At 38.3% G+C, this 23285-nt stretch overlaps 2 protein-coding genes across 2 annotated transcripts in view; both read right to left on the bottom strand.

The window, feature by feature from the left end:
* The window catches only part of cdc42ep4a (CDC42 effector protein (Rho GTPase binding) 4a), a 28631-nt gene extending 24156 nt beyond the window's left edge, over positions 1 to 4475 (bottom strand). Inside the window, exon 1 of the mRNA XM_079415690.1 lies at positions 4269 to 4475. The gene's annotated coding sequence lies outside the window, so the exon portion shown is untranslated. The remainder of the gene's footprint in view (positions 1 to 4268) is intronic.
* A 3966-nt stretch (positions 4476 to 8441) lies between these two features.
* LOC306869076 (protein sidekick-2-like) overlaps positions 8442 to 23285 on the bottom strand; it is a 64798-nt gene continuing 49954 nt past the window's right edge. The window contains exons 37-44 of the mRNA XM_079415667.1: positions 22678 to 22815; positions 20325 to 20486; positions 20089 to 20214; positions 19833 to 19997; positions 19599 to 19739; positions 17124 to 17268; positions 13980 to 14109; positions 8442 to 10728 (exon numbers count right to left, since the gene is read on the bottom strand). Coding sequence (XP_079271793.1) covers positions 10327 to 10728; positions 13980 to 14109; positions 17124 to 17268; positions 19599 to 19739; positions 19833 to 19997; positions 20089 to 20214; positions 20325 to 20486; positions 22678 to 22815 — 1409 coding nt within the window. The 3' untranslated portion in view covers positions 8442 to 10326. The remainder of the gene's footprint in view (positions 10729 to 13979; positions 14110 to 17123; positions 17269 to 19598; positions 19740 to 19832; positions 19998 to 20088; positions 20215 to 20324; positions 20487 to 22677; positions 22816 to 23285) is intronic.

Raw genomic sequence — 23285 nt, 5'->3', positions numbered from 1 at the left:
CATATAGACTAAGATCTCGATAAGAAGAAGCCATATTAGTAATGATTATAAATGAGAATTGTTGACGATATTGCCAGTATCCACAGAGCTGACAGCTTTACCTGTTAAAGTTTGTTCAAGTTGTGCACGAAATAGACACGGCTTTTCTGCACTTGCACTTTGGGGCTGTTTACACCTGGTCACTTCATGCATTTTTTCCTGATCGGATAGCTATCTGATCCTGAAAAGACCAGGTGTAAATGCCGTCCGAAACGCATTCGAGACGGATATAAATCCAATCGCTCGAACCACTCCAGGAGGTGGTCTGGGCGAAACCGGACAAGTGTAAATGCATCTGGTTGTTGAAACCACATATGGTAATTTTACTCCTCCCATAATATTAAAATAATAGACGTGTGAGAGCGTTTTATAGGCTATATGGCATGTTATAGTCAGATATGACAGCGCAAGCATCACCGCGGATGAGTAGCGGAGTATTTCTTCAGCAAGCGACGCGCAAACTGAATGAACCTGAAAGTAAGTCGCAGACGCTCAACACACAATCTTCTTCATTAAAAGTAGCGAGACTAGCCTATCTTTCCAGTGCTGATGCCGCGCGCTCTCTTATCGCGGTCTGTGATATTGAAATTAGCTGATAATTAATAAAATTATCCATTGCTTTCATTGACGTGAACTCCGTTATATTTGCATATGAAGCGGGAATTGAAGAACGGATTTATATCCGTTTTGCGAAGACACATTTATGTGGCCAAGTGTAAATGGGGAAACGTTTTAACAAATCATATAGATATCCGATCAGAGAAAATGCATGAAGTGACCAGGTGTAAACAGGCCCTTTCAGGTCTCTCTCACTGCGTTCAGCAGACTGTGTGCGGCAGAGACGAGAACTGTTTGAAACTCTTTTCCAGTAAAACTTTGATGCGCATCGTCTTATGTAAGTTTAATACGTGAACATAACAAAAGATGTGAGCGCAAAACAATCGGGAAAAAAGTCCTTTCATGCAAATTATATATAGTCGCCAGTGGCGACCTCAGCAAAAACTTCACTCGCAAATTAATATTTTTGGTCGCAAATGCGACCATTTTAGTCGCAGTTTGGAGCCCTGCTGCCCACTGTATCATGTCAAATAAATCTCATGTGATATCTCCATCTGCAATTGGTTTCTTCAAGCATGTTATTTCCACCTAATCTCATTCCTCTTAACATTTATTCTTTATGATGATTCCATACATACAAACAGCTCTTTCAGCCATTTTTCAGCCTCCGATGCTTGACATAGTTGCCCTTTTCTGGGGAAAAATACAGTTTATGTGGAACTTCCTGGAACGTGAAAAGACTGGACACACATTCAGCCACACGCAGAGCTGTCGAGGTCGAGGACATGTTAACACACAGCACAGAGATAAATACCACTGTAAAAACATACTGTCGTCTTCTCTTTACTGTATATCATGTGCTCTTTTACTGGGAAACTAATATCATCCTTTTAACACCAGATGATCTTATTTTCCCATTAGAAAACAAACAGAACCAGATTACACAGTCCAAAACACCCTCCAGGAAATCAATCCATAAATAAATAGTTAAAAAATCAATTCAGCAGCACAGAAATTAAACTTTAATAGCTTTCCTAAAGCTCAAACCAATCTGAAACCATTTATAAAATAAAAGCAATGCTTGTACTGGGGTGTTGTGTACTAGAAAATTCAAAATCAAATCTATTTCATTAGTTTTTTTATAAAAAATAAGGGACATGGAACAAACTAGCAATGTACATGCATTCAAACCCATTGAGGCTGACAAAAGATCTCATAATTAAGGCACTTTTGAAAAAAGCCAAGGGCAGCAGTTGAACAGTACAGTAATGAGGTTCATGGCACACTATTCAAGTGCAAATGAGAAAGCTAAAACACTAAAAGTGCTAACGGCAATGACTTCCAGAGGAAAACACACACACACACACACACACACACACACACACACACACACTTCTGCTAATTCTGATATAAATGCAGGTACAATTGAGATACTGTTCTCCCAAAAGTTTGAGGAACAGATTTTCACAACAAATTAGCAGAAGTCATTTCAAGCAAACTAACAGAAAGAAAGCATATGCTAGCAATGTACATAAACTTGTACATCTGTTCCTGGCGGTCTGTTTACTGAGAGGTATGAGAAAATGGGAAACACCTGGGTACCAGGATGACCAGCAGGTGCTGAACTTCTCTAACTAAACAAACACATTTATCAACTGGTACACATGTGCATGTGTGGACACACGTGTGTAAACACAGACACTTGAGTGTTGCTCCATATGCCATCGCCAAAGTCAACCATGTCATTCATATGGTGATTAGACATGTACAATAACTTATTAACAACAGTTACCATCGACAAACTATTGCAGCTGTTCATACTAATGTGAAAAAGGAATGGGAGATCTCCTCCAACAGCATATGACGTTTTATGAATGATTTCATTCTATCATTCATGAATTTCATTACATAAGAACAAAATATAAAATCTTTAATCAAACAATGCTAGTTGTTTTTTTTTCAAAACGGACTTTTAGCCAACTTCTGATTTCAAAGTGATTTTAGTTTATTTAAATGCACTCTGTACATGAAAATTAATATCAACATGATCCACTAACATATAATAAACTGAAAGAATCCCTGCAGTCTTAATTTTGAATAAAATATTTATAGTTTTATAACAAATGTGGGTGTGTGGCTTTGTGCTATTTTTATGTTTCTTTTTAATACATAAAGTATCAAACAAAGTAGGCCTATCATATTAATATTAAAAGTTAATAATATTATAATTATAAGTGTGCACATAGTTTTTTAGGGCAACTTAATATCTACATTTAATATTGCTTCTATTGTAGTCCTATTGTAATATGTTTCATTATTATTAGGTGTTAGGGTATAACACCAGATTTCCATTAGTCTTCAAACCTATGGTCAAATAAGTTACAGTCACAGCCTCATTATGGAAAGCTCATAATCTCTGGAATACAACAGTATTCTCGTGACAGAATCAAATAATACAAAATGTATGTATATTAGTAGAAATCTTCTTTCACCACAGATAACCTTTTGTGAAACAGAAAGGTTCTTCAGCTGTTAAAGGTTCTTTATGGAACCATTTAGACAAAAAGGTTCTTCTATGGCATCGTGAAGCACCTTTATTTTTAAGAGTGTATATTATATACACACACAGTGTCGAAAAAACTGAATTGTGAGATGTAAGGTGAATTCTGAGTTTTTATATCTTGCAATTCTGACTTTTTTTCTCAGAACTGCGAGTATGCCAATTTATATCTCATAATTCTGAGTTTATGTCTCTCAAATACCTTGTAATAAATAGTAGCCTATTTAGTGTGTGTATGTAAATGTACACATATTCTTTTGTTTATAATGATTTAAACCGTAATTTAACCTTGATTAAGACATTGGTTGTACTCCAATGTAGGTCAGGACATTCAAGTTCATTACATTCATCCATTGCCATGGGCACCACTCCCACTGCACTGGATCTTCCCTTTGTGACAGACCTCTCAGTTCCGTTTATAAACCTACATTCAGTTCACAACAAAACAATGATATAGTGCGCATGCTGTGCGCCAATTACTACACCGGCAATATTTCATAGCAGTCATGCACATGGACATCAGCACAATGACCGAGAAGCGACGGTGTCGCAACACAAATGACGTGTGTGCTGCTGATTGAGCAAATTTGAGCTCTTGATAAGGAACAAGAGAGAGAGGAACAATATTTAAGAACGTTTGACTCGTGAGTGTGGCGTGAAGCGCACGAGCGCATAAAGAACAATGATCCAGCTGACCATGTGGGCAGAGATGGTAATGACGGATCCTCATAGAAATAAACAATGAACACACAGAATGCGCTTCTATCAACGGATGCAAATGTTTAACAGTTTCATTAATTAATTCTATATTGTAAGAATAACCATATATTCTCAAAATGATAAACAGCTTTCCAGAGAGAGACTGGTGACCCTCCCTAATTCGACCATGGCTTTGAAGACTGATGGAGGTCTCGTGTTAGTAGTAGGCTACAGTGCAAACTAATGAGTGGTTTGGCTCAACAAACTAAATAAAAACTTTGACCTAACCCAATCCCACCTACTATAATGGCTAAACTGGATTTTACTTTGAATAAGAAAAATTTACTTTCACAAAAGTGCTCAAATTGTCGCTATTCATGTAGGTCTCTTTCAAATGATCTTAAAAACTTACTGTTTGTAATGGTGTAATCCATACACTGTGCAGTTTGTGGTTTTATCCCCCGGGTGTATTAAATTGCCTTTCTGTTTGTGTGAGCTAAATATTTCCCTGTGCTCTTTTCTGTTGTTTCTTTATAGGTAACACATGTATCTCTCAGTTGTGGCAATACACACAGACAGTCGCCCGCATCCTTCCTGTGTCAAGCTCTGCTGTAAACTCACCGCTCTGAGAAAATAACTCCGCCCCTTCTCTCCACAGACACGCCCCTACACGCTCCGCGCTTAAAGAGACCGCACAATTATTTAATTATTTATCTAGCGTACGACTGACTGGCTGCGTTGTCACTTTAAACTTCACTAGTTTGGTAAACTTAACAAAAACTATCAAGAACACGTCTGGGTTATATTTCAGCCTAAAATCAAAGAAATATTTATATTTACAACATTAAAGCCCTGTTTATAGTTACATAGACCTGTATACATCTGATTTACACCACAATTAAACTGGAGCAAGGGCGTAGTTTTGGTTTAAACATTGAAGTGGACCCCGAGTCATGCTCCCTGGTTTATTTATTTGTTTGTTTGCTTAAATGTTTATTTTTGTAAAATGGTCTTTTGTGCTATCCACCACACATCCAAAGTTGGTTGATTGTGTAACTGCAATAAAGTAATAGGCTAGTTAACAATTACTTGTTTACATAGGATATAATGTATTTTATATTATTTAGACACTTAGGCTATAGTTTGACAGAATCTTCTAATTCAACACGCCATAGTCAATCTAACTTAACATTTTCTTATACTGATATTGTTTATTTCTTACTCCTTAACAGTTCATCAGGCTCTTAATGATTTAATCTATGCCATCATTGGGATATCTGAAGGTTTCTCCATCACTCATCATTAGAACCCATTGGCTCTCGATTCTGACTTGTACTTGCTCTTATGAAAAAGTACCATATTTCTTAACTGTAGCATTTGTTATAATAAGGCTAGCCTATTAATCATTAACAGGCCAATAATTCCTTTTTTATTAATCTATATTGCATTTGTTATGAGAAACAACAGCCTTTAGAAACAATAGCTACAACATGCCACAGTTGTAATATAAATCTTGAGGGAAAAATCTATTCCCTTAACAGATTATCTATTATAAATTCTACAAGTTAGACAAAATTTACCACAATAAATAAGCCTAAAGTAAAACTTGATAAATTATAGTAAAGGTGGTCATGAGTAGTTTAAAAATATAAAAAAAAATATGTCAGTGCTGGTGCAAGATTATGTTTTCTCCTCTTTTCATCAGACTTTTTAGTTTGGGCCTTTTTTTTTAGATAATGCTCGACTTTCTTCATAGCATTTTAAAGTGGCAGTTTCTCAATAGAATTAAAATAGATTGCATATTTGCATATCCCTGAACTGGAGCATTGCTTTTATTTTATAAATGGTTTCAGATCGGTCTGAGCTTTAGGAAAGCTATTAAAGATGAGCATCCTGTTCAGATTAGTTTCTGTGCTGCTGAATTGATTTTTTAACAATTAATCCTTAAACAGTCTGTATTGCGTGCAAAAAGGGTGTTACTGTGCCTTCCCTCCCAGTGGCCCTGCCTTTGTCTTTGAATGTCTCTTTGAAATGCAGTTAACTTGATAGGGATCTTGCGGGGAACAACTGTTAGTCATTGTGCCATTGAAGGTCTAGTCAGTAGGCTACCCGTAGGGTTTAACTGTTGTTTGTATATTCACATAAATCAATTTGCAAAAGGCCATTATGTGTAATTTGCACCTCAGACATGCGCCTAAAGAGGAGTATCCTCTTGCAGTTCAAGGCCTTTGGCACTGTGTGTACAGAAGAAAGGCATGTTTGAACAGTGAGGTCACTATTTGCTCTCAACAGTCAAACAGTATATCACAGTTTTTTTTCAACCTGAACCATCAGTGGCAGTTACTTAGTAAAAGATGCAGCCATTCACATGTTAAATGATGTGAATGGAGTAGCACATTATTACAAGAAGTCTTTCATGGTCATAATTGGATAAACAATGTGACAGACAGTACATTGAGAAAGTCTGGTGGTCACAATCTTGCATCATACAGTTACTGTTTTTAACATTATATATGTGCTGATTTGTTTTCATATATGGGTAAAGCATACTTGTCATGTTTGTTGGTATGATTATTGATGGGTTTTGTCTGCGTAGGCCCCACTTGGCTTCTCCTCCTTACTGGGTTATTATTTTTCATCTCTCTTGTGACATCTCTGCTCTTACCCCCTGATGTCCAGATCGATGCTTTCCTGCCTGGAATAAAGAGATTATCTCCAGGCGAACTCTCCCACATCTAAACTCTGTTTCTTCAGATGTTGAATGATTCAGCACTCACTTACCCATTCTCATCTGGCCCAAATCTATCTCTACTGTAGCTGCAGGGGAATGAGTCAAGAGCTGCTGAAACGCCTTGCTTCTTTATGGATTTTTTCATTCTCTTTTTTATGTCAATACATGCGTTAAATGTCATGCATTAAATCAGACTAAAATACACCCTAGTTATTGACAAGCACTATAATGGCCAAAAATATTTGTTAAATTTACTGTAAAACTGGCTGCTGTGTGTGTCTGTTCTATATTATATTATATATGCTGAAAACCTGGACTTTCCATGAACTGTGGTTAATAAACATATTTAGATGGCACAGTGTGCCACACAAACACAATATTGAACAAAATGTAAGGTCTGTCAGATTTTTTTTCTTTGTAACAGTAATGACTATTACATTGCTACACACGATTTCTATTTCAAATAAATGCATTTCTTTTTAAACTTTCTGTTCATCCAAGAGTTGAAAATGTTGAAAATGATAAGAAATGTTTCTTGAGCACCAAAGCAGAATGATTTCTGAAGGATCATGTGACACTGAAGACTGGCGTAATGATGCTGAAAATTCAGCTTTACATCACAGGAATAAATTAAATTTGAAAATATATTCAAATAGAAAGCAGATATTTAAAATTGTAATAATATTTCACAATATTATTGTTTTTACTGTAATTTCTATCAAATTAATTCAGCTTTGAATAAGCATAAAAGACTTTCAAAAACATTTAACCAACCACAAGCCCAAATTTTACTGTATATTTTTCCTCACTAAAATGACAAAAAAAGTCAGTTTGCTGAATTATCAAAAGCCAAGGCAAGACATCAACAAAAACACTGAAAAATAGAGTAATTTATTTTAGATATGAACCATGCCTTGGTCCAATATAATTCATCAAATTTTGTACAGTAATATTCACCTCACAGAGAACAAGACAGGAGATATTGTGAATAAAGATCATCGTAATTTTCAAGTCCTAATAGTTTCCACATAAGACTGCTGCTGTTCTTCTTAAGTTAGAGTATAAAACCAATCGATTATAAATAAATTAAGCATATCTGCTGACATACACGTAAGCATACTGTATGTGTACACTATGTCAAAATGTGAACCGTAAAAACACATTCTACAATATATTCAGAGAAATACATACAATGTCATTTGTAAGAGCAGACATTTTTATCAGTCTCTGAGCAACAGATCCCGAACGTGAGACTGACTCGATGACGTTTGCGATTCGTTTGTAAAAAATCAACTGACAGCTGTCCATGAAGCTCGTATGCTAATGATGAAGATGGAAGATATTGACCCACACAGTATCTTTACACTGCTGCGTGCAGATTTGCACGTGCACAGACATTGTAAGTGATCATTCTTGATCGCATGAGTATTATTAAAGGGATAGTTCACCCAAAATGGCAAATTCTGTCATTTACTCATTTTTTTTTTTTTTGTGTTGAACACAAAAGAAGTGAAGTGAAGTGAAGTGACATTCAGCCAAGTATGGTAACCCATACTCGGAATTCGTGCTCTGCATTTAACCCATCCAACGTGCACACACACAGCAGTGAACACACACACACCGTGAACACACACCCGGAGCAGTGGGCTGCCATTTATGCTGCAGCGCCCGGGGAGCAGTTGGGGGTTCGGTGCCTTGCTCAAGGGCACCTCAGTCGTGGTATTGAGGGTGGAGAGAGCGCTGGACATTCACTCCCCCCACCTACAATTCCTGCCGGCCGGAGACTCGAACCCGCAACCTTCGGATTACAAGTCCGACTCTCTAACCATTAGGCCACGACTTCCTAAGATATTTTGAAGAATGTTGGTGAACAAACAGTTGACGGTAGCCATTGACTTTGATAGTATGGGAAAAAAATACTATGGAAGTCACTGGCTACCGTCCATTCTGGTTACCAACAATCTTCAAAATATCTTCTTTTGTGTTCAACAGAAGAATGAAACTTCACGCAGGTTTGGAACAACTTGTAAATAACAACATTTTCATTTTTGGGTGAACTATACGTTTAAGATACTCATTATTTTCTTTTCTTTTTCCAAATGCATTATAATAGCCTCAAAGACATCACAGATGAGACATCATTTGCTAACATAAATGCAAGTGGCCTTGTATTGAAATTCCATACCGCTATAAAAATGATTTTTCTTCTCCTCAGTGTCCAGTTGGTTTAAGAAGCAGAAAAACTCTCCCAGAGACTGACATTGGCACAAAATCACAGTTGTTACACTTTGCTTAATGCAAATGCATGATTAATACTTTAATATATTTTGCATTATTTAATTATATCTTGGGAATAGGCTGGGGGTTTTTTTCATGAAAAGTGACATAACCCTTTCTTTTTGTCCATGGGTTTGAAAACTGAAGTTTGATGATGGTAGCACCAACTAATGGGTGGTGATCCTCAACAAACTGTACAAAAACATGGACCCAATACTGACGATAAATTATGTAGAATAAAATGCATTTAGTCACATTGTGAGTCAAATTTCCATGTATCAAAATAGGATGAAAATAATGACACAGGCCTTAACCTTTGCAGCTTCTCCTAGGCTGAACATAAGCAAATAGTAAACAAAAAAGAAAATGTCCTGTATGAATCCTACAGAAATTCCATCCTTTTTTTTCCCCCTCAAAATGGCTTTTCACACTGCGTGTCACCCCTGGTTATTTAAACAGTTGTTTCAGCGTTTGAGGGGAAAAGGTCAAAAGGTGACAGAAAACAAGTGAATTGGATTGAAGAAGAGATTGTTTTATTCTTATCTTCATAGTCTGAATAGTCCATTCAGAAAAACTTGATAGTGCAGTCAGCAATATTTAATATGAGGATGCACAATGCTAAAGCCATTGTGTAAACAAGTAGTGTGCTGCGTTTGTTCAATCAGTGACACTGATAGTGACATTAACCTAAGACATTAAGAAATGTAAGTTTATGAATACCTAGGATTCATTTTTAACCCAGGGTAAATTATGAACAATGTGAAATGTGAAACATATGACTCAGGTTATGGTTAATTATTTAAAGTGTGAGACAGTTTGCTGTCTAAGTTGAAAATTCTTTCTTTTTTCAGTTTCAAGAGACTGACACTACTAAAATCAGTGCAATATTTTTACTTTTTAGAAATATTCTGTCATTGATTTCTGCGTGAATGACATCAGAGCAATATCACATAAACAGAATGGTAGAGATGAGCTGTGGAAATCTGCAGCATTATGTGAAATGCAGTTTGTTCAATCATTTACAGTGGGGTCCAACAGTATGAGACCATTAGCGTTGTCTTTTCGTCTTAAATATTTCCAAAATACTAAAACTTAAATGAAACTTGAAAAATAAAAAAGCAAACTCCAGATGGTCTCAAACTTTTGGACTCCACTGTATATTATGCAGTCACGTCATATTTGACGTTTTAATTATTTTTTATATTTTGCACATAAAATGTATTTTTCAGTGAAGGATGAAGTTCAATCAACAAATGATTCCCTTCAGAATGATTGTCTGCGTTTTGATGCTCTTGCACACACATATAAACCTACAGTACACCTGCACACCTGGCAAAATGAAATCCAAAAGCAGCTCTTGATGTCCAACATGGTGCAGCAGAGAATAATAATAATAATTACAGACCAATAATACTGCAGGTGTCCTTCCCAGGCATGTTGTCATTGGAATGAGAGTCTTGTATCAAACAAATGAGGAGAATCCTGTGGCCGGGACCTGGGCGGAGGTGCCCAAGCTGCTAGGGGGCCTGTACAGGGTGTGCTGGCTGTGGTTGTCAGAGGTCATCAGTGACGGAGTGGGAGTCCGGCTGTCCTTGGGCCTGAACAGGGTGCTCTGGCCCTGGGGCTGCGGGGATGGATTGCTGTGGGGTAGCAGAGGTGGTAACGGTGGCAGCGGGGGCGGGTGGGGTCGGGACTCTTGTTCCGCCATCGTGTCGGGCTGGGCGTAGCCGTACGCCGGAGGCCGAGAGACGCCCTTTTGCTGTCGGCGCCAGGAATTATAGTAGGTGGGGTCACTGATGTAGTGGTTGACGAAGGAGTGGGTCTTCTGCCGGTTTGGATCCAACTCGTATTCGCTATCGCTGCCCTGTAATTGAATGAGGAAGAAATTATCTGTTACACGTTTACTTTCTGTAATTGTATTTCTGTAGCCCCTTTTGGAGATGGGCATTGTAGCACTTTTCCATTAGGAAAAAAAAAACTCTTAATATTTTATTCAGCAAGGAAGCATTAAATTGATCAAAAGTGACAGTAAAGATTTTTACATTCTGAAAGATTTATAAGACTTTTTTTTTTTTTACTTTCAATTAATCAAAAAAGTATTTTAAAAAAGTAAAATACTGAAATATTAAGCAGCAACTTTTCATCATTGATAATAATAATAAATGTTTCTTGAGCAGTAAATCTGCATATTTAAATGATTTCTGAAGGATCATGTGACACTGAAGACTGGAATAATGATGCTGAAAATTCAGGTTTTAACATTTTACTGGATTTTTGATCAAATAAATGTAGCCTTGGTGAGCATAAGAGACTTTTTTTGAAAAATGCTTAGCTAAAATCTTACTAACTGCAAGCACTTGAATGGAATTATGAAGAAAAAACTAATATAATCATGCAAGAAAAATCTAAAAAGCTATTTGAAACTGAACAAAATTCCATAAAATTCCATATTCTTCAATTCCAGTTTTCAAACATTCTCCTTATAAGATCCACAGAAATGAAAGAATAGAGATTTGGAATGACATTAGGTGAGTGAATAATCATTAAATATCATTATGGATGAACTATTGTTTTAGAAGGATATGAGTGGGTTCAGACTACCCTACAGATTCCTATAAGCAATGCGCTTCTAGTCTACTAACACAAACTACAGCCTCACCCGAAACTCAGAGGAGCAGTGATCTTAAATGAAAACATAATTTCTCCTGAAAGGGCAAAAACATTATTTACAGAGCCTCATAGATGACAAAACAAAAATCAGGATTTTTAATGATGACAAATGATTCTCAAAAACTCTCTGCATGGATTGTTTTTGTACACCAGCTGTCTTGTGTCAGAGAAGGTCTAAAGTAAGACTCGTATCGCTTGTTTACTGTGACATTATGCTAAAGTGTGGCATGATGGGAGGGTTTCTTTGAAGGAGTAATGTTATGACAGTATAGGTACCTGACAAACAGGCAAAAAGCTCCCAATGGGATTGTGGGAGGAGAGACAAATGCTCAAACAAGAGGAGTGCCCCCTACTTTCTCACAGCTTGGGCCAAAAGATTCACAAATTCCCATGACACTTTAAGCCCTAGTTTCATAGTTATTGAGACAGATACCGCAAACATGAAGAAAATTCATGAGAGAGATTCTAGTATCCTACATCATACTTCCTGTTGCATAAAAAGCTACATTATTTGTTATGACAGGGAAATTTCAGTCATGAGAATGAATTTAAACCATTTTCCAGAGCAATGCACAGAAATGAGATCACTGGTCTGGAATGAGACGAACTGCATTGGTTTGTTAATGAAAGGTCATTCTTATCATCATTAATTTAATGCATTTGCAGGAATAATAGTTCAATGTAAAAGAAATGGCATTTTGGAGGCCCATAGGAACATTTTCTCCTTTTTATGGCTCTTTCAAGAGACTTAATGGAGTTCTCAGCTTTTATGTTTAAAATTTTTATTTTGAATTCATTTAAAATTGAGACAATTGTTTATGTACAGTAACAGGAATAATCTCAAAGGTAGTCAGGTAAAATTCTGACTTTTTTTCTCAGGAGACGCCTGAGAGGCAGAAGACTTAAGCTAACATCTCTATTTGCTCTCCATTTAATCTCACTGCTGTCTAAGAGAAACAATTCGGATGTTAAAAGGAGCTCTTTTGTGGTTTTTCTTTCCTGTGTGTGTGTGTGTGTGTGGGGGGGGGGGGGGGTCTTGTGTGTTAACCACTTCATTAAAGCTATGGTCTACGATTTCAAAGATTGTTCATTATTAATAACCTCGTTTAGATGCTGGTTATGGTTATACAGTACAATCCTAATAATATGAAGAGAAAAAAGAATTAAAAAAATCCATTCACTCTATTGGGTGTACACCCGCAGAGAAATTGACCAATGTAAGCTGTCCGGCCGGACAGCTTACATTGGTTAACTGCTCTCATCCAATCCCCTGCTCCACTCGCGTCTCCACCCACCGCACCCCACCCCGCCCCCTCCTGCGACATGAAATTTTGCGCGAAAGTAGGCAGCATCAACTCAGCAATGGAGAAAAACAGACAGCAGCAAGCGGCCCCTGCTCGCCCCAACAGTCAAGGTTGGAAGAAAGAGAAAGTCAATTGAGGAAAGAGCAGAGATTAAAAAAAAATGTCAGACTCAAAGCCGAATCAATATAGGGTCCACCATTGCCCGTTGGAGGAAGCTTCAGAGAAACCTTGGACTTAAAACCGACGCTGACATGGCTGACTTTTTGTTGAGCAGGTAAGCATTTATTTATACTTTTATGGTGTGGTGTATTACATAAATAGCTTTTTATCAGTCTGACAACATGATCATGCTACCGGTCGGCATTGGAATGTTAGCCGTTCAGCATCGCCTATCACGGGTCAAAGTAATTATATTTCTTGAAGTGCTTGACTATTTCAGTAGGCCTAACGTTAGCGGTTTTCTGTTCGAGCCGATAGAACATTGCATGTGTTGCTAATCTTGCGTGTGCGTGACCTCAAACGTGTGCCTCTGAGCTATTTTCCATGTTTACTCCTGCTTGACTGAGTGACGTTGTTCAGGTCGTTTCCCGGTGGGAGGGATCAGGTAGCACAGAGGGGAGGGGTGTGCGTGTGGAGGGGCGGAATTAGTTTTTTTTTTTAATTCTGGCTTTCTCGACTGATTTTCAACATCGTAGACTACAGCTTTAAATAACATCAAAAAACCTACTGAAGTATGAATAATGTGGACAGTCAAGTGAATCCCAGTGTACTTACGAGTGAAATGGAATATTCATTGAGACAGATGTAAGGCCTGATAGGATCCTTTAGGTAGTAAATTGGGAATAGTGGGAATTTTATACCAAAATTTAGTCAGACAGTTGGGGGGAGGGGCGGATGAGTATGAGGGATTTGTGTTGCAGCAAAAACAGAAAGTTGTTTCAGAGGCATAGCAAGTTATTAGGTTTTGATTAAAGATTATGACGATAAACATTTTTATTTGCAATAACATGCACTGATGAATCATGGACAATGCGGTTCATAATAATAACAGTTTAAGAAAGTAATCAGGGCCAATTTTGATTCCAGATAACATCAGAAAAACTATTTTAAGAAAATCATTGACCTTTTTGGGGTGAATCACCTGTGAGTCAGACACTTCTGAAGGTTTTTCGGTCAGGCTGCTGCTCTCGGCTGGGACCAAGTCATTGTATTTGATGCTGACATCTTCATCAGAATAGTGAAGGCTGCCTGGACTGGGTCGTGGTGGAGATCTAGAAGAAGAACACAGAGAAAACTTTAATATTCACTAATCAACATATGCCGTTTTGTGATAGGCAACAAAATCATCTCTGATGTTAAAGAATGTTAGTTCACCCAAATTTATTTTTTTATTTTTTACATCAAATTAGGGCTGTCATGATACCAGATTTTCATTACGTGATTAGTGTGGCCAAAAAGGTACTTGCAATAACACACTTACCAAAATATCAATAGAAGTAAAAAATATATACATATGATATAGCCACATTTCTGACACTTCCTGCCAATGGCTAATACCCCCATATCTAACAATCAATGTTTTTTTTACTGAATCATCGCTTTTCATCTCCAACATGATTTTGTGTGGCAGTGGTAGCTACAAATTGAGTTGTCGTCGCCTTCTTTGCTCCATTTTATGAGGGATGGCAACCATGGTGAAATACCACCACATTCTATACTGGAGAGTGAACTAGATATACTGCTGCTGGGTTGTTTACAGTATTATCATATGTGTAGTATTAACATGATATCAATACTTAATTTTTTTATATATCATAGTTAATACCGTCAATACCAGTTGCATCACTCCAAAGTCCACTAATTTGTCCTGTTCTTCACACAAAATAACTGCATGTTTTCAAAAGACATGGACCACTTTTGGTGCTTTTCTTTGATACAGACAGTAAAAAAAAAATCAGTTTAGTGTGGACTAGACTATGCAGGGGTTTAAAAGACATCACAAGGAACATATTAAGACCAAATGATGTGGCATGGATCAATTCTCAAAGCTGATTTTGATTGGATGAATACACTCATTCTGTGCAGTCCAGGAGAAACAACGGATGACAAGCCTTCTGAAGGGAAAGGGATAGCAAATCATCCCCCAATTTCAGGGGCTACAGGGGGTTGGACTGTACTTCTTTGAACCAGTTCACTTGTTTGTTAAAAATGAAGGCAGAAGGATCGCCGTATGGCAGGATGGGTTTACTTGATTTTCCATAATGAGGTCAGATATGCTCAAAGTCAAGGTCACTGGAGACATTAGCTTTTGAACTGAGGCTGCTAAGCTGCCCTGCTTCAGTACTTTACTTCAGTTGGCTTATAAATCAGGCTGAAATAACACACGGGGAAGACGTTTTAAAGAACCATGCGGGGAGCTAATGAGTAAAGGAATATCTAATATGCAAGCGAGTTCATAAAAAACATGGCCAACAGAATCAATGGCAAAATGTAGAATGCTTTGTTCAACCTCAAAATGAACAAGAGGACCATGCGCGAGCTGTATTCCAAAGGAAATCCTTGGTGGTGGAGGGGTTGTCCCAACAAAAATCAGGCCCCTGGGAATAAAGCAAGAGAACCAGGGGGAGGGGCGGGTTATGACATTGTATCCGTTTAAAATTCAGAGGAGGCTGAGGATTGAGGAAGGTTGAAGCAGAGAAGCGGAGCTACGTTAAACAGCCCCCAACACCCCTCAGCAGCCAAAGAAAGGCTTCAATTATTCACGAGCGCTGAGGTCCTCCATTCTTCTTATCCAGCCTCATCTCTTGCCTCTATCTCTTCCGTCCCATACCAAACCCTTTCCTACCTCCATCAAAGATATCTCTCGTGGCTCCATCTTGATGGGAGCTCATTAGCAGGACTGCATCCAAAGTGGAAGTCCTTCACTGCCCAGGCTCTTTGATCCCCGTCCTGGGCCTCTGTATCTGGGCAGCGAACCAGCACAAACCCCCCAGCACATTCCAGTATAATGGGCCCAAAGTGGCTTCTCCAATTACCACCAGAGGAAGCTCGAAGCAGACCCATCCCTTCATCCAATCAAGTTAAGTTGCCTGCAAGGCCCTTCAGTTCATTAGAATAATGAGAATGCCATAGAATATTACTGCACACTGTTCATGCAAATATGTCCAAATCCAAAACAAAAGTGTCTGTAGAAGTCCTGGAGCATGATGTAAACTACAGTGAGGTTTGGGGGAGGTCTGACTTCACCAATTAAGACCTGAACTCCTTCAAAGGATGAGATACATGCATTAAATTGTTTTAATTTAACATATTACATTGGAAAATGAGAGTTTTCAAACAATGGCTCAATAAGGTTAATAAAAATCTACAAGATATGCAGTCACCTGGTCACGTTTGTTCAATGTTGTAACCCATAGCAAAAGTAGTCACTCAAGCCTTTTCTAGTGCAATAACTGGTTGGTCATTTAATTTTTGCAGCATCACACTGGGTAGATCCACCCACCAAGAAATGTCATTGGTCCAAAATCATGAAAACATGTTGTATCGCAACTGGTTCGGATAAAATGTTATGATCCATATCAGCCAATATACTTACCAAACGTACATATCAATCACTTTATTGTAGATATCACAAGAAAAGAAGAACTACAAAGATGTTTGGCTAAATGTGCTAGCAGCAACAAAATACATGTTGGGTTGGGTTCTTGAAGATCTTTCTCTTAATCCTTAATCTACTGGGGACACGGTATGTCAATTATAAATATGGTCTGATTTAAGCTCAAGAGAACGTGAAGAAAGATGCTTTGAAGATGCAGCTTACATAAATGGTCAATTTCCACAGAATGCACTTTGAATGTCAATAAGACACAAAGGAGGGGGGTCTGAGTGGTCCAACTTTCACAGTCTGGTGTGTTCTTTCAGCTGACAGATTGCAGTTGGAGATTTGAAAAGAGCGAATGTCATTAAAATCCATGCCAACTAAATCCATTTAAGGGATGGCTGAAGTAGAATTTAAATCAACAGCCGGGCCAAAGCTCTATGTGTGGACAGAATACATTCCTCTCTAGCGCTTTGTTTCCAGCCATTTGGAAATTAAACCCATTGTGCAAACAGTGTCCCGAACAGCATACTGACAGTGTTTACCTCAAAGAAAATTCCAGAAAAAAAACTTTATATTAGCAGAGCAAACTATTCCACTAGATACTGATCGAGTCTGTTGTGCTCCCTCTGTGAAGTGATGCTACTGTACGTTTCTAATGAGTGGACCCCATTAGTACATACTAACCGGGTGTAGATTCCGTTCTTACGACAGAAGGAATTTTTGACCGAGAGTCGACGGTTGTTGAGCTCCAGGGCAGGGAAGCGTCCTTCATCTAGCCGTACCATCTCTCCATGGGAGAGGGGCAGAGATGTGCAATTCGAGTGGGCACCTACAGAGATAAGAGGACAACCTATGAGGACCATCTATCCATTAATCCATCCATTCAAACAATTATATATTAATCCAAATGAATAGATGCTTATCTAAGTACACAGAAATTTACTTCACTTTGCTGTTGACATCAAAATATGTTGTCCATCTAATCTAACTGTGGTATTTTCATGCAAACTCATCTATCACTAGGCCTACCAGCCCAGATCTTGAACCACTAATCTCTAGTTGTACGGCTCTGTGTTTGGCCTCGTTGTGTACATGACCATGGGAGCGAAACGCTGACCGAGCTTAGAAGCAGCCATGTGAGAATCCCTCCCTCCCACACACACACACACACACACACACACAGATCAGCCCGCAACCTGACCTCTCCAGACCTCCCAGTATAAAGTTGCAACATGTATGGAGCCCACAGTCCATATTGGACACAAAACTAGAAAGTAGGGCTGGGTAATATGGCCAAAAAAATAAATAAAATTATCACGATGAAATTTTTGTAATAAGTCGATACTCATAATTATCATGATAAGTTTAAAATTTTGATTTATTTCAAGTTTAAGGGCAGATTTTTGCTCCTAAGTGAAAGCTGTAGAAACCAGACCATTAAGTGTGGTTTTAAACTACTCTTTATGGTCAGAACATGAAGAAACACTTTTTTGAACTCTTCACATTTTTTTCAGTCATTTTTCCTAAACAACAACAAGAAAAAAACTTAATATAAAAATGAATTTCTAAAGTTCACAAAAACACTGTAATTATATTTCATTACTCCTTCAATACATTTAATACGTCTGCATTAATATGATAAAATTCAATATGAATATCCCACATTTCTGCCACAATACGACAATGCAATTGTTACTACAGTAAATCCATGGTCAATGATGGTGATTTGTAGTTTGAAAAGCTTACAGTAGATACAAAATATAGTATTGTTGCACACAGTGTTATTATCAGCACCCGTTTCATCTGGCTTTAAACTAGTTTAAATCATATTTGTGTGATTTATAAGACTGAATTCAAGTGCTTCACACTGGATTTCACAGCGCTGTTTAGTGCTCTTTTACCGAGACTCATCAGCGAGTAAACACATCTTCTCTAGTGAGGTCACGCTGTTCTGCCATTTGAACTTTGAGCCAAGCGGATTAAACGATCTGTGTGGCACTGCTCAAATCAGTTGCACTGCTCTGTTCTGCTTTTGGCACATAAACATTATATAGAACATTTATCGAACTCTTGTTATCGTTTTATAGAGGAAAATTATATCACGATTATCGTTATCGGTTTATCGCCTAGCCCTAATAGAAAGCACTCGATCTGGCAAGCTCTAATCCAATTGGTTGGATTTTTAACCATTCCAACTGGAAACAAAAGGCTGAGTCAGTCAAAAGGATGGCTTTTTTTAAAGGCTGTGACACACCAAGCCAATGTTGATCCATCGTTTAGCGCCTGTCATGTTTTTGCAGTGTGTTCCACACTGCTGGCACTAGGTGTCAGTGAGATAGATCAATCTGATTGGCTGTTCAATTTAGCAAACCAGTGCACAAGAAGAAAATTAAAAGTAATGAAAGCATGCAATGACAAAGTCAAGAGGTTTCAAACAGAGGGTTAATTTTTTTTACATCTTCATCTTACCTGTGCATCCCAATCTGCAAACATTTTTATAATGACATGGCCATCTAGAAATTGAAGTTTGTATATCTGCAGTCCTAGTTTTTGGTTTACCTTTCTGAATGATTAATACAGACTACTGCCGCCTGCTGGTATGGAGAGCTATTGAGCTATTGCTGCATGTATGCGTTAGTTGGCCATAGTCTTTCTCCTGTGATCAAACTCGACTTTCTGGCCCCGATGCACACAATGTGAGGCGACAACACAATCGGCTTTCATCACCGCTAGTTCTTTTATGCTGCTTTGGTGTGTTGTGGCCTTAAGGGTTTGTGGTCCATAAGTGGCAAAAACCTCAGAGTTTTGTGTGAAACTACTCAAGAATAGTGAGAAAAGACTTGATTGTCACCTTCTTTTCTAAGCTGAGACAAGACATGAAATGATAAGTAATGTAATTTTGCGTGAGGCAGCAGAATGAGTCAGCAATCATGTTTATAGTAATGACCACAACCAATTGAAGCAAAATAGATGCTGCTATTGATTCTTTGAGCCTCTCTCAAGTGGAAAATCACTTATACCCACCAGTGATGGGAAAATGGAGCTAAATTTGAGGTCATTTCAATTTAGTCACGTGAGTCAGCAGAGAAGGACAGGGCAATCAGGGTAATTGAGAGATGTTATGGATCTATTTTCAGTGTTTTTGGCTTATCAACCCACCTGAGTCTGTTTTCTTGGTGTATTTTTTGCTCTGTCCCCGTATGATGAGGATGAAGATGAGCAGAAGGATGAAAATGAGGCCCACGAGAGCAATAACCACCAGAAACCACCATTCCTCATAAAAGGGGGAGACCTTTTGGGCTGGTAAAAGGGAAAATAAGCAGAAAAATGGGTTTGCACAACATAACACAAAACCATTTAGGATTTTTCTGGCGTGCAAGTTCTGGTTCTGACCTGATATTGAAGGAGAAGGAGCACTTGGAGAACCGTAGCCATAGTCATTCACCGCAATTACACGGAAATCATAGGTGACCCCTTCTCTCAGCGTATCCAGATTAAGAGTGTAGGATGTCACCTCTTTAGGGATGTCTTTGATTAGAATATCCCACAGTCCTTCATCTGTTAATGGTCAGAATGCCATTATTCCCTTTTGTAACGACCTTAAATGCTGTGTTTCTGAACAACTTCTGCTATTTTCTTTTTCACTTACCAGATGGTCTTGCTTCGATAACATAGCGTGTGATGGGAGCACGGCCCGGGTCACCGCTGGACCAGTGGAGAGTCAGGGCAGAGCCATAACGAGAGATAAATGGCTCCCCCGGAGGCCCTGGAGCACCTGTGTCACAAAATATGGAAATAAGGTTCTAGTGGTGCAGAAATTAAACACTTCAGCTATAGAGTCATTACAAAATAGTAAATATGGAGCTAAATGCAAGGCAACAAGACCTTCTCCAGGGCCAGTGGTGATGTTGGCTTCGATCTCTGGTCCATAGGTAAGGGTTTTAGCACGGATGCGGAAGTTGTAGGTCACTCCATCTGCCAGATCCTTGATTTTCATCCACAAGGGGGCACTGCCCTTCACATCCACAGTGACAACCTTACTGACACCTGAATTGTGAGGAGAGGAGTCTGTAGAGGAAACACTCAAACTCTAGATACCATGCTAGAGTAAAACACTAACAATGACACATACAAGCACTAATTTTTACACTGCATGTTGATATTATTGAGTTATATTTAACACACATTACTGTTCAAAAGTTTGAGGTCAGTAAGATTTTTCAAAAGCAATTTATACTTTTCTTCATCAAGGATGCAATAAATTGATCAAAAGTGTCAGTAAAGACAATTATAATGTTACAAAATAATTCCATTTCAAATGAAGTTCTTTTGAACTTTCTATGTCTAATGGCTGCTTAAGCTTCAGCTTTGCCATCACAGGAATAAATCACATTTTAAAATATATTATAATAGAAATCAGTTTTTTAAAACTATAATAATATTTCACAACATTACAGTTTACTATTATTATTATTCAAATAAACTGCAAATGTGGTATTCAAAACCTTGCTGAACATTAAAGACTTCTTTCAAAAACATGAAAAAAACAAACTGTACTGACCCCAAAACTTTAAACGGAAGTGTATTTTAATTAAAATTCTGGTTATATATTTTTGTACAATCTAAAATTAAGGTTTTAATTAAGGATCGTCCATTGGATTACACTTATAGAATGTTCAGTATTCAACATGTACGATAATCGTAACAATGTTAATATTTGCATTTTGAATTACTATCGGTCTTCTTTCTTACAGCTGTTTGCATAGTTGTTTGCTGAGTTGTAATTGGTCTTTGCAAATGTATGCAGTAGTATGCCAATTTTCTGTATGCATAGAATATCTGATTGATCTACATTGCTAAAATGTCCAGTATGCAACAAAGAATACTAGGTAGGGTACTGTATCCCACAATGCAATGCATGTGACTCGACCTTCCATTTTTAATTTGCTGAATGTGCCGGACGTAATTTTAGCAATTTGTTATATATAAATTGTTATATATTTGATACTTCTGACCATGGCTTATAACAATGCATTTGATCCTATCCTTTAATTTAATGGGTGAAGTCGTGGCCTAATGGTTAGAGAGTCGGACTCGTAATCGAAAGGTTGCGGGTTCGAGTCCCCGGCCGGCAGGGATTGTAGGTGGGGGGAGTGAATGTCCAGCGCTCTCTCCACCCTCAATACCACGACTGAGGTGCCCTTGAGCAAGGCACCGAACCCCCAATTGCTCCCCGGGCGCCGCAGCATGGCTGCCCACTGCTCCGGGTGTGTGTGTGTGTGTGTGTGTGTGTGTGTGTGTGTGCGTGTGCGTGTGCGTGCATTTGTTCACTACTCACTGCTGTGTGTGTGCACTTGGATGGGTTAAACGCAGAGCACCAATTTCGAGTATGGGTCACCATACTTGACAATACGTCACGACTTTACTTTACTTTACTTTAATTTGTACAAAAGCTAAGGCAAAAACTAAAACCTAAACTGAAATTACACTTTCAATCTATTATTTTGTTAATTTGCAACATCATTTACATTTATTCATTTAGCTGACGCTTTTATCCAAAGCGACTTACAATTGCTATATATGTCAGAGGTCGCACGCCTCTGGAGCAACTAGGGGTTAAGTGTCTTGCTCAGGGACACATTGGTGTCTCACAGTGGATTCAAACCCGGGTCTCTCACACCAAAGGCATGTGTCTTATCCACTGCGCCATCACCACCCCTTTACATTAAAAGCACAGGCATTGCTTTTAATGTTTTACAGTCAAATTCTCATACGTGCGAACACTGCATGAGGTCATGCTCTAAGGGTTAAACTAATAGAGAGAGCTGGGCCTTTGCCTTTGAGGCGTATCCTCCAGATTCTGAGATACGGCCAATGATAAACAGCAGCCTAGCACATCTGTTTTCCCCCAAAGCCTTGACCACTCTGGAGCCATTATGGGACCACAGCAATTCCTCTGATCCCAGTTACAGTGGAATTTGGCCAACGCACCACACTTTGCAATTTCTTAACCATGCCTTGCTCAATAACAGGGTAAAGGGAGGGAACGTCACAGAGCAATGCCATTCATTAAATGCCAAAAGAAGCCTCATCTTGAACACATTTGGAGAGTAAATTTCAGACATTCGTAAGTTTAAAACAGCATGACAGGCCTAAAAAGGGTGTAAATCAGCTGCTGACTAACAGACATCTCAATAATTTTCTCAGCCAAAGCTTTTAGTATGGTGCAGTTTCTCACCATCCACAGGCGTGCAGGGCTCATAGACCACACGGTATCCTTCCACAATGCCATTGGGCTGCTTGGGCTCACCCCAGGACATGTTGACCGAGGTGGTGGTGAGTTCACTAAAGTGGATAAAACTGGGAGCGCTTGGAGCTGTGGAGTAAAAGAAGATCTTATTAAACCCAGAACATGATTTCACAAAAGTGCATTTTGATTGACTGATTTCAACAGGTAGCCAGGGCTAAAAATGAACATTTGCCAAATGTGAGTAAAAATTGACCTTGGTGAGTAAATAAAACAGTTACTCGCAGTTGGCTGATAACTTTATTAGGAACTGCAACATAATACATGGTATAAATCAAATTGTAAGATCAATAATATGATTCTTGCTGAAGTAAGTGATGTGAGTCTACTAAAATCAAAATCTGTTGTGTGTCCTTACAGTCACATTTATCTCAGGCAATAAAGGTATCAGGATTTTATCTTGGGTGTCTCAGTTTTTTTTTTTTTCCCTCACAAACACATTTGGCATTAACAAAGCCATATTAAAATATGTGGAAGGAAACAATAATGTGCCTACACAATATATATATATTTTTTTAAACATTTGCAGTTTCACACAG

Source organism: Barbus barbus, assembly GCF_936440315.1.
Source record: "Barbus barbus genome assembly, chromosome: 4".
Lineage (NCBI taxonomy): Eukaryota > Metazoa > Chordata > Actinopteri > Cypriniformes > Cyprinidae > Barbus > Barbus barbus.
The sequence above is the reverse complement of the archived record's forward strand: the minus strand, read 5'-3'. Positions and strand labels throughout refer to the sequence as shown.